Source organism: Anolis sagrei, chromosome 1 (assembly GCF_037176765.1).
Source record: "Anolis sagrei isolate rAnoSag1 chromosome 1, rAnoSag1.mat, whole genome shotgun sequence".
In the NCBI taxonomy this organism is placed as follows: domain Eukaryota; kingdom Metazoa; phylum Chordata; class Lepidosauria; order Squamata; family Dactyloidae; genus Anolis; species Anolis sagrei.
Window position 1 is genome coordinate 163,104,403 of NC_090021.1, and position 16,228 is coordinate 163,120,630.

Sequence of the window (16,228 nt, forward strand, 5' to 3'; positions counted from 1 at the left end):
ATGGGGCCTGCCTCATGTCACTGGGGAGGGAGTTCCATGGTCGAGGGGCCACCACTGAGAAAGCCCTGTCTCCGGTCCCCACCAATCACACTTGCAAAGGGGGTGGGACCAAGAGCAGGGGCTCCCGAGCTAGTTGGGTCATGAGGGGAGGTGCGTTTAGACTGGTAAGTTGGACCAGAACCGTTTAAGGCTTTATAGGCCAAGGCCAGCACTTTGAATTGGGCTCGGTAGCAGACTGGTAGCCAGTGGAACTGATGCAACAGAGGGATTGTATGCTCTTTATACACTGCTCCAGTAAGGAATCTGGCTGTTCAATTGAGTGGGGTCAGTGATGGGTCTTGCCTTCTTGTAAGGAGGCATTAACCACTACTTTCATGCACTCCGTCAAATCCCTTCTTGCTTCCTTTATCAGCCAGGATGGGCAGGGGTCCAGGATGCATGTGGTTGTCCTTGCCTCTCCAAGGATCTTGTCCACATCCTCGGACTGCACAAATTGAAAGGAATCCATTAAAACCTGACAATCAAGTGCTTGTGCTACATCTTCAGAGTCTGCCATTAACATGGCATCCAGGTTGGAATGGATCAGAGCAACTTTGTCCACAAAATAAAATAAAATAATAGAAAGCAGTTTTGTTAGGAAATGATTTTAGGAATGGGAAGTATACTTACATACTTTATTTCCATACAGGCCAAGATTGCCAAGAGCACACTCAGTCTTGTCTGCTAGTCTTGCCAGATTTTTTAAAATAGCAGGACAGGACAGCTATCCTTGTTTTCAGCTGAAAAGAGGCCACTACACATATGGCAGTCTATAACTCTTTCCTGAACTTTCACAAGAATGTGTGTGTTCTCACAATACTTCCATGCACCCATGGGATAAAATCTCTTATGGGTCTTGGAACTTTTGTGAGAACTCTCCACCACAGCAGATTTGAAGCAAGTACTAGTTACTGTAACCTAGGCCTGGAGGACAAAGAGCAGGATGGGTTCTCAAAGGATTATCCACAGCATCCAGTGTGTAAACTATTTTGCTGTCTACAAAATACTTATAGGGCCAGCCTGTTGCAAACATGGGTGGTACTTGCTCTTATCTCACTCAGTCAAAAATGCTGCTTTTAAACCTACTAAAACAAATATATTCAGTTTAACCAGTCATTATTTGCAGAGATGTCATTGACCTTGGATGTTAGCTTGGTCTTCAAACATTATTTATGAAACATGTGGAAATTTAGTTTTCTCTACATTTTAGCTTTTCTTTTCTACAACTGTCCCTTTGACCTCTCTCTCTCTCTCCTGATTTTACTGACAATTTCAGAAGCTGTGTTTTCTCGCCCTAGGTGAGCACCCCCGAATGGGTGCCCTGGATGTCTGCCCATTTGTCCCAGTGAAAAATGTCACTATGGAAGAATGCATTCACTGTGCCAATCTCTTTGGAAAACGCTTAGCAGATGAATTGAGTGTGCCAGGTAAGTTGATCATCACCAAAGAGGAAGGACCTTGAATCTGAAAGCCACCCTATACAATGGTATTGTTACCCTATACAGTGATATTGTTGTTTATTCGTTCAGTTGCTTCCGACCCTTCATGACCCATGGACCATCCCCTGCCAGAGCTCCCTGTCGGCCATTGTCACTCCTAGTTTGAGTAGCAGTCCCCTAGCTTGCTTCTGCGGGGTTGTGTGAACAGGGCTAGTGAATTTGCAGGAGCAACAGGCATTAAGAGCTGTCAGAGCTCTTTCATGAATGCCCTGAGCTAATAGTACTCCAGCAGGGAAGGAATATGGCCACTGACCAATTTGTTCCACCTGGTTTCCAGTCCTCATCGCCTACTTTCTGTAGGTTGCTGCCCATACTGCCTAAACACCCTAAAAGCCAAGGTAAGGGATTCATTACACCATGTCATAGGGTTTCCTTAGGTAAGAAATACTTAGACTTGGTGATGCCAGTTCCTTCCTCTGGGATATAACTTAACAGTTTCTGGGAATTTTTGGCAGTCTCTCATCTAAGTACTAAACAGAAGTGACCCTGCCTAGCTTCCAAAATCAGACAGATCTGGTCTGTTCTTTTCCTTAAGGAAGGCTAGTTCAGGTTTTGGCTAGTTTCCTAAGGGGGATTTTTGTGGGAGTTACTTTCAGAGATTCATTTCCTGAAGTAATTTTCTGTGTGGAAACTTTAAGACTTGTAACCCAGAAGTTTTTAAGATCTCTTCTCAAACATAACCACAAACTTTGTATGCCAGATTTTTACTGAAACCATCAAGCATTTGTACCTGAAATATCTAAGTCTGTTCAATAAAAGTTCTTGTTATTTTTACTAACTTATACCAGCCTCAGTGTGAAAACCTTTGTGGTAAAAGGGTTATTCAAGTCAGTTTTTTACCAGCCTCTAAGAAAACTAGAGTAACACAGAGTGTGTTACTGAACAACCTCTCAATAGTAACACAGCCTATTCTTTAGTAATATGGTGGCAGCGGAAACCTTTTAAAAAATCCTTTTAAGTCTCTCAGTGCCAGTGGTTCCCAGTTCCTAGCTTTTAAATATACAGTTGGTTTCAACAACTATTTCTCCCTCTATATTTTTGATGAGCTATTCTGGAGTGGTGTCATTGTTATAATTTGGTAGGTTGCTGTGTGGTTGTTATAATTTTAATGAAGCAGTACTGGGACTTTTATTATCGAATAGCTTTTCCTACTTTTCCCCACGGATCATTATAATTTTGATCTTTATACATGGCATCTTGAAAGTACAAACTCACTCACTCAGGTTGCAGTCCAGAAGCCTAGGTCTCACGGTGCATTTCTGTAAGCTGCCCTTTCTTTGCAGTGTACCTCTATGGAAAAGCAGCTCGGAAGGAGAGTCGGCGGTCCTTACCAGCCATCCGAGTAGGAGAGTATGAGGCCCTCACTGTGAAAGTAAGACCTTTAATATTGTTATTATAGTATTTTTGCAGCTCTGAGAAGATGTGCTATAGCTTTGATATTATTGTTATTATTACTATTATGTTTATTTATACCCTGCTTTTTCTTTCCACAAGGAAACTCAAAGTGGTATAGGTGTATTCAAAACCATACTGTCCAGATATGGCAGGGACAGTTTGAATGAATCCTATGTCTTCCCACTTTTAAGTTGTTTATAAAATATAGAAATTTCTTTTTCCTCCTCCCAATTTCACCTTTGTTTCATTGTTGCAAGCTGGGTTCAAATTGCAAATGTGTGGTCAATTAACTCAGCAAAGTGGAGTGGAAAGAAGAGGGCAAAATTGGGAAATACAAATTGCTGAAGTCTCTTCTAGCTTGTGTGTTCTTCTTCATTCACCAAGATGGCTGCCCTATGATGTTGCTTGGCCAGACATGTCCCTGTTTTCATTGGTGAAAAGTTTGAGGATGTGCGGAAGGGAAATTTGGATATTTTACTGGACTTGCCTCCAGGTTGTATAAGACCAGGATAATTGAATGAACACTTCCAACACTTTGTGCTCTGTTTGGTTGTTGTACCCGTTACTTAAAGGAATGACAAATTCTGTAGTGAGCCGATTTCACCTTAATTTGGTTACAGAGGCACGAGGGCCTGGTCTGGATTAACTTTCCTCCCGACCCACATGTTTAAAAATATATCTTTCATGGGGACTTCAAAGAGAAGGAAAGTCTGCTAATGTGCAGAGAAAGGAAAATTGCGCCCTCTTGCCATAATATTTCTGGAAAATGAAAACCCAAAAAGCTTGAAAGATGTTGCATATCATTGTTTGACTTTCTGGGTTATTTCAGTGTTAAATGCTATTGAAAACCAGCTATTTTACTCTGGCGTCCTTTTAACACAGGTGTAATATTCTTCATGTCACTAGAATTAAGCCATTCTTCTCTTTTTCTTCTCCGTTATCCTCAAGCTCCAAAAAGCAGAATGGACTCCTGATTTTGGCCCCGCAAGCTTTGTTCCAAGATGGGGAGCAACAGTGACAGGGGCACGGATGTTCCTCATAGCATATAACATCAATTTGCTGTGCACAAAGGAGCTGGCACACCGGATTGCCTTGAACATTCGAGAGCAGGGCCGTGCCAAAGACCAGGTATTCCAGCACATAGGGAAGAAATAACTTGTGCCTCTCTCCTGCCTCACTCCCTTTTAAAACCTTCAAAACAGAGGCCTAGGCATGCAGGATCTACTTTGGAGCTTGGTTTCACTATGGCCCCATCTACACTGCCATATAATGCCATTTGAAGTTGCAGTGTATCAATTTAAAATTAAGGAATTTTATAACTCAGAAATTTGTTTTCTCTACCAGAACTGAATTGAATTCCCAATCTTTTCATAAATAACCTGGTTACTTCCTGCCCCATGTTTTTCTTTGTTTTGTCTGTGCAATTTCCAGAGAATATATATTGTTAAACAACTGTGAAGTCAAACATGATGCCCCCCCCCCCCATAAGAGATAGTAACTTATAGTTTTGCTAAGGGCAAGGACACCAGACTGGATAATAAGGGTTAAGCCTTGGTCAAATTGGTGTGTATCATTTAATCAAGGCTTTATGTATTTGACTTTTTCCATCTGAGACACACCTGGGCTCCTGATGGTCCCCATTTCACAAACAAGGGACTCTCTTTCCCCCTCATGGATATATTTCCCTTTATGGATCTTCCTATGAATAATATGAACTATGGACGCTGGGGGAGGGTAGTTGGGTTTACTCTATGTATTATGATTTTTTATATTTTCATATTTTCTCCTGTATTTCTATATTTCCCCCTCATGTATCTGACCTTGTCCTGACCCTTTTTCCCCCTTCCCCTCTCCTTGAGGAAATTACATAAGGAAGTTGCCCTGCCTCTGAAAAAAGCAATCAGCGATCATGAAAGCCTCTTATCTTAGGACATTGCTTGCATGGAAAATATCAAAGAATTATCTTTCTTGACTTCGGAGTCGGGCCATCTTTTGCTTGGCAAACTTTTAATCATATAACAATGGGGAAAAGATGACCTTCGAAAAGTCCTTCTTCCCCCAACCCGTTTTTCTTTCAAATCTCTCCACTAAAGACATTCACCAAAGCCTCACCCTTTGTGCCCTATCTGATCACAAGAGGAAAATCCAGATTAAGTAATCAATGCTTATTGCAGACCCATCTCAAGACAATAACCTTGGTTTTTCTGGCAGGCCAGTTCCGGACTCGTTAAGCCTCCAGGACATTAAACTCCATAATCCACTCAAGAATGCATTGTATCCCTTTGTCCCGCCTCCCTTCCTTCTGATTCGCTGGAGCGTCGAGGTGACAGGAGCCTCCTGATTGGCTCTGGCACACTGCGGAAGCCCTGTGATTGGCCCTGATGCATGGGGGACGGCCAAGCCTCCTCCCAGCTTCTCTTTGCTTACCAATGTAGCGACCCCTCTTTGGTGGGGCCGCAGGGTCTCTCCTCCTGGGGTAGACCCCTCTAAAGTTCCTATCGACTTCAACTAGAAATTGGACATCCTTGCTAATATATTATGTATGTGCTTTTTCAGAACATGGCAACCTCATGATTCTGAGGGACACTTTAAATTTCATTATATAGGATTTGTGTCTCCTTAGTAGCATCTGGGTGTCCTGCAAAGCCAGGCCATTCCATGCCCAGGCTGAAGGAACTTTACAATTCCTTTGACTTCAAAGTGCCATTGTCCTTCAGGCTTGTTCTTTGGTACTCTTTTATCATCATAATGAGGATAATAATCCATGAGTGCATATGCCATGATAAACTTTAAAATTTTAAGGAGTGGCAGGATTCTTCATTAGTAACATCATTATTATTATTATTATTATTATTATTATTAAACTTTATTTGTACCCCGCTAGCATCTCCCAAAGGACTCGATGCGGCTTACAAAGGCCAAGGCTTCAACACACAGTATAACAATACAAAACCAATACAAAACATTGCACTAAATTTACATTATTATATTTTGAACAGATGCTGAAGATGCTCAGTGTAATTAAACTATTTTGGGAGCCTTGTAGGATCTCCTCATGCTTAACAGGCTGTTGGTGGCTGGGTTGAAGACACAGCCTTGGGCTTATACAGGATGAGGCAGCATAACTTCCTTTTTTCAAAACTTAATAAAACCCATTGTTTGAATCAGAATTTTTAATTTTTTTTTATAATGTAGGCGCATACCTAAAGTTTTGTTTTACGTAGTTTTGAAGCTCAAAGGTAGGTGACGTCCCCCATTCTCCATACACTGAGTAAACCGATTTCTGGCGTTTGTCATGACTCTTGCCAGCATAGCAGTCGTTATGTTGGCAATTTCTTCCTGGATGTTGGTCTTCAAATCTTGTAGGGTCCTTGGACAGTTCACAGAAACACGGGATTTCAAAAAAACCCCATAGAAAAAAATCACAAGGGGCCAAATCTGGAGAGCAGGCCGACCACTCCAAATCCGCTCGAAAAGTAGGCCTCAATGGCAAAAGCATGCTCTTCACTGTTCCAACTAATGATGGCGACTGAAATGTGTCAGGACAAAATGTTATACTCCCGCCTCTCGAACGAGACCACTAGCGCTCCACTACGTCTTCAACTGACTGAATGGTGCGCATTTTAAAAAAGGAAGTTATGCTGCCTCACCCTGTATTTGTTGGCATTCATAGCTGTATGTGTACTTGGTTGAAACAGTTATGTCTCGTTGTCCTTTGTAGCCTGGTCGGTTGAAGCAGGTGCAAGGCATGGGATGGTACTTGGATGAAGAAAATATTGCCCAAGTCTCTACAAATCTGTTGGATTTTGAAACCACTCCCCTTCATGTGGTATATGAAGAGGTTTGCAATGATGCCAAGGTGAGTTGTAGAACGGAAGTGATAATCAATTAATCAAAAAATTCTTAGCTCTTTGGATCAAAGCAGGGAACAACAACAAATAACACATCATATTTGTTAAAAGAGTATATAAAACCAATACAAGTTGAACATCTCTTATCTGGAAGTCTGAATCCTCAAATCCTTCAAAATTCAAAATTATTCACATAGGTAACTGAGCTATATTTTGATGGTTCAGTGTACACAAACATTTGGTTCATATGGAAACATTTTAATCTGGAAACTAGTTTTAATATATATTTTAAACTAATTTAATTTATATGAATGTATTTATTATATGTGTTATAACATGTTTGGCACTGAACTGTTGCCTGTTTGAAAGCTGTTCTGAGTCCCTCCTCGGAGGTCGAGAAGGATGGGGGAAATAATAAATATATACAGGCTATGTGTATAGGATGGACATTCTATTAAATATGAAGATGAAACATAAATGAAGTATATCATTTTGAGCCTTGGGTTCCATCCCCAAGATATCACGTTATGTATGTATATGCAAATATAAGTATTCCATTATGTCTCATTTCTTCCAGGAAGTTATTTGCCCCTAGTAATAGGTTTTTAAATCCCTGAAGTGGCTCATATGGATTTACTTGGAGTAGAAGTGATCCCATTAGGACTTGCTGGACTCCAAATGAATGTTTTGCCATATCTTCATTGTTATGAAGTTCCCATTTTCCTTCTAGGATCTCAATCTGCCTGTGGTGGGATCTCAGCTAGTGGGTCTGATCCCCAAAAAGGCCATGTTGGATGCAGCAGAATTTTATATTAAGAAAGACAATCTTTTCATCCTAGAGGAGGATCATAAAATCAGACTGGTAACTTTTCATCATTCATTGATAATCATTTTTTGGGAGACTGAAATAACTAGAATGTGGATCCATTGCATATGTCATGATTGTGATACAATTGCCACAACTGTAACTGCCCCTAAGAACTATTATACTGGGTATCAGCCACACAGAGACAAGGAAGTCCATTCTACAGGCAGCTGGGGCATAAGCAGATGAAATTTTTACCCCTCTCTCACCAGTCGGCAAAGGTGAAAACCTTTGCTGACTGGTGAGAGAGGGGTAAAAGTTTCATCTGCTTATGCCCCAACTGCCTGTAGAATGGACTTCCTTGTCTCTGTGTGGCTGATACCCAGTATGATCAGACTTTGTGGTAGCAGACTTGCTGGCTGGGAGGAAAAAGGTGAGCTTTCATGCACCGACATCTCAGTTGCATGGAGAACAGACTCCTCACCTTTCTATATGCCTGATGTGCAGGCTGAAAAAACTTCTTAGCTTTGCAGCTAAGTTACTAGTTACATAGCTAAGTAGCATATGTAGAATTTTGGCCAATGTCTGAGATATAAAGGCAGTCCCTGAGTTACAAACATCCAATTTACATGTAACTCCTAGTTACAATAGGGGTTAGACAACAGGAAGTGAGATGAAATTCTTACAGAGACAGAAAGTGCAGTGACATCTTCTGAACAGGGGTACAGATAGCAAAATAAACAGCACAGTTAACCCTCCCCTATGCTATCCAAAGCTTACTCTTTTTTTTGGCTGGAGTCATATTAAAAATGTACTTGTTCTAACTTCCATACAAATTCAACTTAATAACAAACTTACAGAACCTATCTTGTTTGTAACCAGGAGACTGCCTATAATATGGATATTTTCTGCTTACAGATTGAATAGGTCTCCCTCACTTTGTTTTTAGAGTTTGAGTGTTTGTGTGGCCTCATATCACTCCAATTAAAAACATTAGAAAATGAGAAATGGACATAATGTGCAAAGTTGGGAATGTGGATATCAAGGGGAGAATGTAATAGGAGAGGATGTTGAAATGGAAAGAAAGCATGCCTACACCACAGCTTAACCAGGCCTCAAGTGGGAAAAAAGAGAAAAGTGTGGGTTCTGAATAGTGCTACAACAAGGCTCAAAACCCCAAGATATTTATGGCATAACCATTACATTGTATAAAATACCAAAACAGAAACATTTACCAAACGGGAATCCTACATAAAGATAGGCAGGAGTGGGCTGAAAAAATTGTCTGGGAAATAGGATAGTTTCAAATCTCTTTCTGCATTAATTGTACAAAGTACAGTGTTTTGTACAAAATGAAAAAAATTGGTGACATGTGCCAATTTAGCCCAATTTTAGCCTTGAGCTGGCTGGCTCCAATCACATAATGCTGCCATGGGTCTGTGGGTGAAGGAGGTTGGAGTCAGTGCATACCACTTCCAGGGCAACATGGGAGGGCTCCAGTGTTGTCATTGGAATCCGGGGGGGGGGGGAGCCACACACTCCATGCGCTCATGCTTCCCCCATCTGATCGCCCTTAGTTGGAGCCAGGCTATGTGGGGTATAGATGTGGTAGAACTGAGTGATAGAACTGAGTACCCAGGATGGCAGATGCTGTTGAACACCAGGTCTGTCAATGGAAAGATAGCTATCATCTGGGACTTAATTCTGGATGAGCATGCAGACCTGGTGTGCACCCTGGTTGGGTGAAGCTGGTGGAGTTAATCTTACCCAGCTTTGCCCACTAGGCTTCTCTGTACAGCACCAACCGAGATCTGGGGGGGGGGCAGGGAGAAGGGGTCACAGTGGTCTATAAGGATTCCATCCCTCTGAGCAGGTGCTCCATCCAGCAGTCAACCATTTTTGAAAGTGTCCACTAGAGGGTAGGAGACCAGGACAGAATAGGGATTCTGCTAGTGTACCGACCACCCTGCTGCACTACAGTCTCCCTACCTGAGCTAGCCAGAATGGTCTCGGACCTGGTATTGGAGTCCCAATGGCTCATTGTGCTGGGGGACTTCAATATTCACTCTGAGCCCACGCTGTCAGGAGCGGCTCAGGACTGCCTACCTGTGTGACCGCATCTCCGTATATGAACCCACACATTCCCTCCGTTCATCTGGAGAGGCCCTGCTTGCGATCAGGCTTTTGGAAACTAGGGCAATGCAGTATTCTGAATTGAAACTCTGTGCAATTTGACCTCAGAATGGACTCAGATCATGAACTTTGGATAGTGTGTTTTTAACTTCAAATCTGTTTTAACTCAATTTAATATGTTGCAATTTTTAGGTAATTGTGGTTGAGGCATGATGTATGTCCCACTGTAAGCCGCCTTGAGTCCCCCTTTATGAGATAGAGAAGGTGTGGGGTATAACTATGGCAAATAAATAAATAAATTTTTTGTCCTCAGGTAATCAACCGATTGGGATTAGACTCTTTGTCTCCATTCAATCCCAAGGAGCGCATAATTGAGTATGTCTTATTTTGTCTTTTAAAAATGGTTTTATTTATTTATTTATTTTCTGGGCTTGTTTGCTCTCATACCCTTCAACTAGAACAGAGTTAAGGCATCAGTCTTAAGGAACCACTTTTTCTGGGTCGTTTGCCCTCAACACCCTTCCAATGAAGCTGAGTTAAGGTACCCTTTTAAAAAACTTATTTCAGTGGGAGCCACACCAGCTAAAGGGGCATTCACCATTGTTAAATATATATATAAATTACCTCCTCAGTTCTAAAGATTATGACGGAAAAAAGGATTTTATACTGCCCATCTCGGCTCCTCCCCCCATGATGATGTCATCGCTTTATTTACAAACAGATGAGAGGGATTCAATCACATGTTAAATTGGGTGTTGTTACATATTCTAGTGTGCACGCATCCAGAAGTGGTCTCTCTGTATCCCCTTTTTCTTCTGAAGGTACATGGTGGAGGACAACAGAGAAAGCGGCAGCCTGATGTCTTTACCTCTCTGCACCTTTGTGGAGAAAGTTGGAGCAAGATCAGCTGCTCCTGGAGGAGGATCAGTCTCAGCAGCCATGGCTTCTTTGGTACATAGTCACTTGGGTCTTTTGATCTTGGAGAATCCCTCCTAAACACATTGCCCCACAAATCTTCCTTTGGGTTCTAGATCTAGCTCCGTGCCACCTAAGTGATTGTTGTTTTTTCAAAATGGTTTTCCAGTCTTTACACATGAATCCTAAAGTCCACAGACCAATAGAGGATAATTTGCACCTATTTAATTTTACACCTAAAGGCTGATAGTGGCATATGTTGGTGTTACCAGTGTATGCCATGTGAACCAGTATATAGCAATGTATATCATTTTGGGGGTCTTGCAGAAGGCATACCTCTTCATGCAATGATTTCCTTACACAAAGTTTTACAGCACATTTAGTGGCTAGGATGGCATGCGGATAGCATTCATATGTAACTCCACAGCTGGGGAAAAAGAACAGTATTGTCCTCCAGGCTTTCAGCCTAAGCTGGCAGAAGCATTGGCTTAATAGTACTGTGCTGGTTGAGCTTCATTTTCCATCAGAAAATGGGCTCTCTGCCTTAGTTGACAGCTATTTGATCTCAGAAATGTACCTACAAGAGAGTCTTAGGAAATGGCCATTTCTTTTCACCCTTCCATACAACCCCAAACAAACCACTCACGTTCTTGGCCCCTGGGTTGAGTTCAGAGAAGAAGATCTGTGTACTTCAGATTCCCAGGAAAGGATCCTCTCTCCGGATTTATTCTTCAGGAACATAATTGGGTAGCTTTATTACATCTGTAAGGATGCATAAATAGTGGCTAAATAATATTGAAGGAGTTTTAATGTATAGTGTGTCTTCTTCTAGGGGGCAGCACTGGGCCTCATGGTGGGGTTGATGACATATGGGAAACGCCAGTTTGAAGCACTGGACCCAGTTATGAGGAAGCTCATACCTCCATTTCACCAGGCCATGAAGGAGCTGGTAGTCATGGTGGACACTGATGCTTCAGCTTTTAGTGGCTACATGGTGAGTAAGATTTAAAAACATGTTGCATTTCTCTTTATGTCTTTTCTTAGCTTTCCTGTCACCTTTTTGTCTGGTTTGCACAAAAAGGCAAAAGTAGTAGCAATTAATGTCAGAATTTAACATAATTTTTAGGAGAGTATGTATTGATTGAAAATGTGCAAGATATGTACTAGGGATAGGAAGGGATTGACATACAGTATGGCCTCCCATATCTGTGGGACTGTCTGACCAACTATGTTTTCTTTAGGCATTTTCTGGGTCCCCCCGTGTGATGCCATGGTATTATTGAGCCAAAGGTCATTCATAGTTTTGCTTAACTATTATTGAGCCAAAGGTCATTCATAGTTTTGCTTAATATTTTGCTTAAATATTATTGCACCGGGATTGTGGCGCAGCTGGCTGAGTGTCAGCTGCATTAAGATCACTCTGACCAAAAGGTCATGAGTTCGAAGCCAGCCCGGGCTGGAGTGGGTGTCCAGCCATTGTGTAGCCCGTTGTCGACCTTTGCAACCTGAAAGACAGTTGCATCTGTCAAGTAGGAAAATAAGGGACCACCTTGTGTGGGAGGCTAAATTTAACTAATTTATGAGGCCATAAAGAAAGAAGACTCCGGGGAATGTGGAATGCGGAAGAACTTCATCGGTGTCGTTGATGGACGATGAAAAGCAGCAGCTCCCCTGGCGGCCAGAAAAAAAAAAGTTACATAACCTTTGTCTGTTAAATGTTGTTTGTCAAACTGGCATTGAATGTTTGCCATATATGTGTTTACTGTAATCCGCCCTGAGTCCCCTGCGGGGTGAGAAGGGCGGAATATAAGAACTGTAAATAAATAAATAAATAAATAAATAAATAAGTAAAGTCTGGGATCCAGAGGCATAGTTTGCACCCAAATTCACAGAGGTGGCTGTGTTTAGATTTAAGAAACAGGCAGAGGGAAAGATTTTTGGACTGGGGATCTCACAGTCCTGATGACTACTGAATTGCATATTTTTCTTCATTTTCATAGGCTGCTATGAAGCTTCCTAAGACAACACCTGAGGAGAAAGAAAGGTACATATCAATATATTTTTGACATTATTTTGTAAAGGTCCTATCTACACAGCAAACAATACTGTTTGCATCAAGAATGAGAGCTGGATAACTATGCTTTGAGTCTGAGAAACCACAGCATTTATTTCCAGCATTCATATATAAAAATCAGTAGTGGAGGGAGTGACCTGTGCAGATTGCTGACCCCTTTTAAATTCATTATCCCCTGGTTTCTGGCATTAGCCAGACAAATTGAGACTCCGGCCCCAGTTGTGTCAAAAACTGGTAAGTGTTCCTCAGCAGCCATCCTCCCCTCATTCTGGGCCCTATAATAATATAATAATAACTTCATTTTTATTCCCCACCTCCAGCTCCCTGAAGGGACTTGGGGCGGCTTACCCAACAGAACATAGCACATTAAAATGCACAGCAACAAAATAATAACAAAAAACAATATAACAAAATAGAAACAACAATATTAAGCAATATATAAAGCAAACATCATCCACTGGTCTTCCCTATTATGTCTTACAACTGCTGGTTGTGATGGGTGATGATTATTGGACTATTTAACTATTGTAGTTGCAGCGACACAGATCCAATTAGAAAACCACAAAAATATGCCATCACCTTCACCCAGGATATTACTGAGAGAGGCAAAAAACACGTCGGGTGCCTGACCACAGAGAAAGGATGAAGGTTGCCATTTGCCTGGTGAAAAAAGATGGGTGGCCGGGCCACAGGTCCTATATAAGTCATCTTGTGAGATGAAATGTCTCACTAGATTATTGTCCAAGTCTTGCTGGTCCAGAATGCCCATGAGACGTGGTCTACTCATGAGTCTTGGAAGGACTCCAACAACAGCAGCCATGCACCACTGTTCTCTTCATTTGACAAACTGAGCTAGCAACTTGGTTGGGGCTGATACTGATTCACTCACTGTAAAGAAGCCCCCAGGAGGGGGGATTTATATCATTTTGACCATCATGGTTTCATTCTGTAATGTACATGTGAACACCTGTTCAGATAACAAAAACCCTCAAAAGCAGTGGTTCTCAACCTGATGTTATTGGGAAACTCTATAAACTAATTTATTGTCTCTCACATAAGTTTGATTAGGAAAGGAATAAGAAATACCTTTATTTTGTTGGGAAAGGAACCTCAATGCTGATAGCAATTTTGCTAGAGGGATTTTTGCTGTAGGTTGCCACCATGAATTTATTAGTCTTTGAGAGCCAGCAGGGTTTAGGAGTTTAAGTGTTGACCTAGAACAGGGGTCCTCAAAGTAAGGCCCGGGGGCTGGATATGGCCCTCCAAGGTCATTTACCCGGCCCTCGTTCCGGGTCAACCTAAGTCTGAAATGATTTGAAAGCACGCAGCAACAACAACAATCCTATTACATCAGCCAAAAGCAGGCCCACACTTCCCATTAAAATACTAATAAGTTTATATTTGTTAAAATTGTTCATTTTAATTATTGTATTGTTTTTAAGTGATTTTTGCACAACAAATAAGATAATGTGCAGTGTGCACAGGAATTCATTCATGTTTTTTTTTTCAAATGATAATCCGGCCCTCCAACAGTTTGAGGGACTGTGACCTGGCCCTCTGTTTAAAAAGCTTGTGGACCCCTGACCTAGGACTTTAGGTCAAATCCGTGCTTAGCAATGGAAACCCACTGAGTAACCTTGGGCAAATCATACTGTTTTAGCCCTATTATAGGAAGAAAATAGCAGGCCTCCTTTGAAGAAATCTTGCAAAAATAACACTAGGAGAAGTGTCACCATTGGTGAAAGTCAACTTGGTTGAGCTACATAGAGCTACATTAAGGGCCTCCAAGACTCTTTGCTTTTGTTACAATATACTGATGTACAGACCCCTCTTGTTGCCCTTATGTATGATGTACAGACCCCTCTTGTTGCCCTTATGTATGTCATCCAGTAATATTTTCCCCTTTTTTATTCCTTGTCTTTAGACGCACAGCAGCCATGCAGTTGGGACTGAAAAATGCAGTTGGTGTCCCCTTCTCATTGGCAGAAAAAGTTCATTCCTTATGGCCATTCTTAAGAGAAATAGCTCAGTATGGAAATTTAGCCTGCCAATCAGATATTCAGGTACACTAAAGATTTTATGGATGCACAGGTTATGAAAAGATCCAGTCTGAAAAGAAGGGCTTGTAGCAGCAAGGACAGCTAGATTGAACTGTGTGTGTGTGTGTGTGGAGGGGATATCTATGTGTGGGCGGTGGGGAGGTTGCATGTCATACACTGCATAGAGTGGATATTTGCGTAGAAGAAATGGGCTACAAATCCCTGTTTAGTCCCATAGGTTAGTGGATGATTTTGTATGCATCTCCTACGCCAGAGCTTTCCAAACTCTGTGTCATGACACTTCAGTATGTCGCTGCAGTGTGTAGATGTGTCACACAGACATAACGAGAAATTTCAGAAATCTTGGAAATATATGGTGTGTTATTATCTTACAAATCGTATATTTTTAAAAATATTAATGAAAAATGTTTATATGTTGTATCCCCATACATTTTGTTATTACAATTTATATATATATGTCCGTATCACTTTTAAGACATTGCTTTAACCTCTGGTTTTCCAGTAAAACTGAATTACTGTATCACAAAGTGATGCATGCCTAAAAAGTGTGTCATCGGCATCAAATATTTGGAAAGCTATATCCTAGACAAATGTAATTCTTAGGTTTGTTCTAATATTAAATAACATAACTAGTATATAGCATTGACAACTGCCTTAGTTGGCAGAGACCTCATGGGCCATCCAGTCTAACCCTCCTGCCATGCAGGAAAAAAACACAATCAAACCATTATAATAATATATATAATAATAAAATAATATATAATAGTAACAAAAATAATAAAGTTAAATTATAAATGTAACAATAATAAATAGACTAAAATAATAAATATGGTAGTAGTAATAATAATGACAGAGTAAAATAATAAATAACCTTGAGTATAAGCCAAGGGGGGTTTTTTTAGCCTTAAAAAAGGGCTGAAAAACTAGGCTTATACTCGAGTATAAGGGTTAGGATTAGGGTTAGTCCTTTTGATGAAGCCCAAAATCCCATTGGCTTTTTTAGCAGCTGAAAATGGCAGACGACTGGAATTCTAGGGTGGGGGTAAGATTCTTGTTTGGTTTTAGTGTGCTGCTTCTAAAGAGCAGACTCCTGCTATATATATAGAACAAAAAGGAAGGGCCAAATAACTGGCTTCAAACCAGTTATAAAACTAACTGGAGTTGAATGGAATAGAACATAATAAAACATAAATAATTTTTGACTTAACTCCAAAATGCAGTTATAGAGAACTGGTGTTTTCTTATTAGTTTTTCCTGGTTGCGATCATCAACAGTTGTTTGAAATAGAACTCATGGGGACATATACCCTTTTCTTATTCTTTGTGTGTAGGTGGCGGCTAAAGCTTTAGAAGCTAGTGTGTTTGGGGCCTATTTCAACGTTGTTACCAACCTGAAAGATATAACAGATGAAGGCTTTAAGAAGCAGGTAAGATGTGCTAAAACACAACACGCCAACA

The 16,228-nt window shown here is 41.0% G+C and overlaps 1 protein-coding gene across 2 annotated transcripts in view; it reads left to right on the plus strand.

Moving 5' to 3' along the window:
- Positions 1-16,228, plus strand: part of FTCD (formimidoyltransferase cyclodeaminase) — a 48,721-nt gene that overhangs the window by 4,400 nt on the left and 28,093 nt on the right. For both annotated transcript variants that reach the window (XM_060783541.2, XM_060783549.2), the window contains exons 3-13: positions 1,338-1,466; positions 2,822-2,910; positions 3,882-4,061; positions 6,655-6,792; positions 7,515-7,646; positions 10,036-10,097; positions 10,544-10,673; positions 11,470-11,631; positions 12,638-12,681; positions 14,636-14,774; positions 16,102-16,197. In XM_060783541.2, the coding sequence (XP_060639524.2) occupies positions 1,338-1,466; positions 2,822-2,910; positions 3,882-4,061; positions 6,655-6,792; positions 7,515-7,646; positions 10,036-10,097; positions 10,544-10,673; positions 11,470-11,631; positions 12,638-12,681; positions 14,636-14,774; positions 16,102-16,197 (1,301 nt within the window). The remainder of the gene's footprint in view (positions 1-1,337; positions 1,467-2,821; positions 2,911-3,881; positions 4,062-6,654; positions 6,793-7,514; positions 7,647-10,035; positions 10,098-10,543; positions 10,674-11,469; positions 11,632-12,637; positions 12,682-14,635; positions 14,775-16,101; positions 16,198-16,228) is intronic.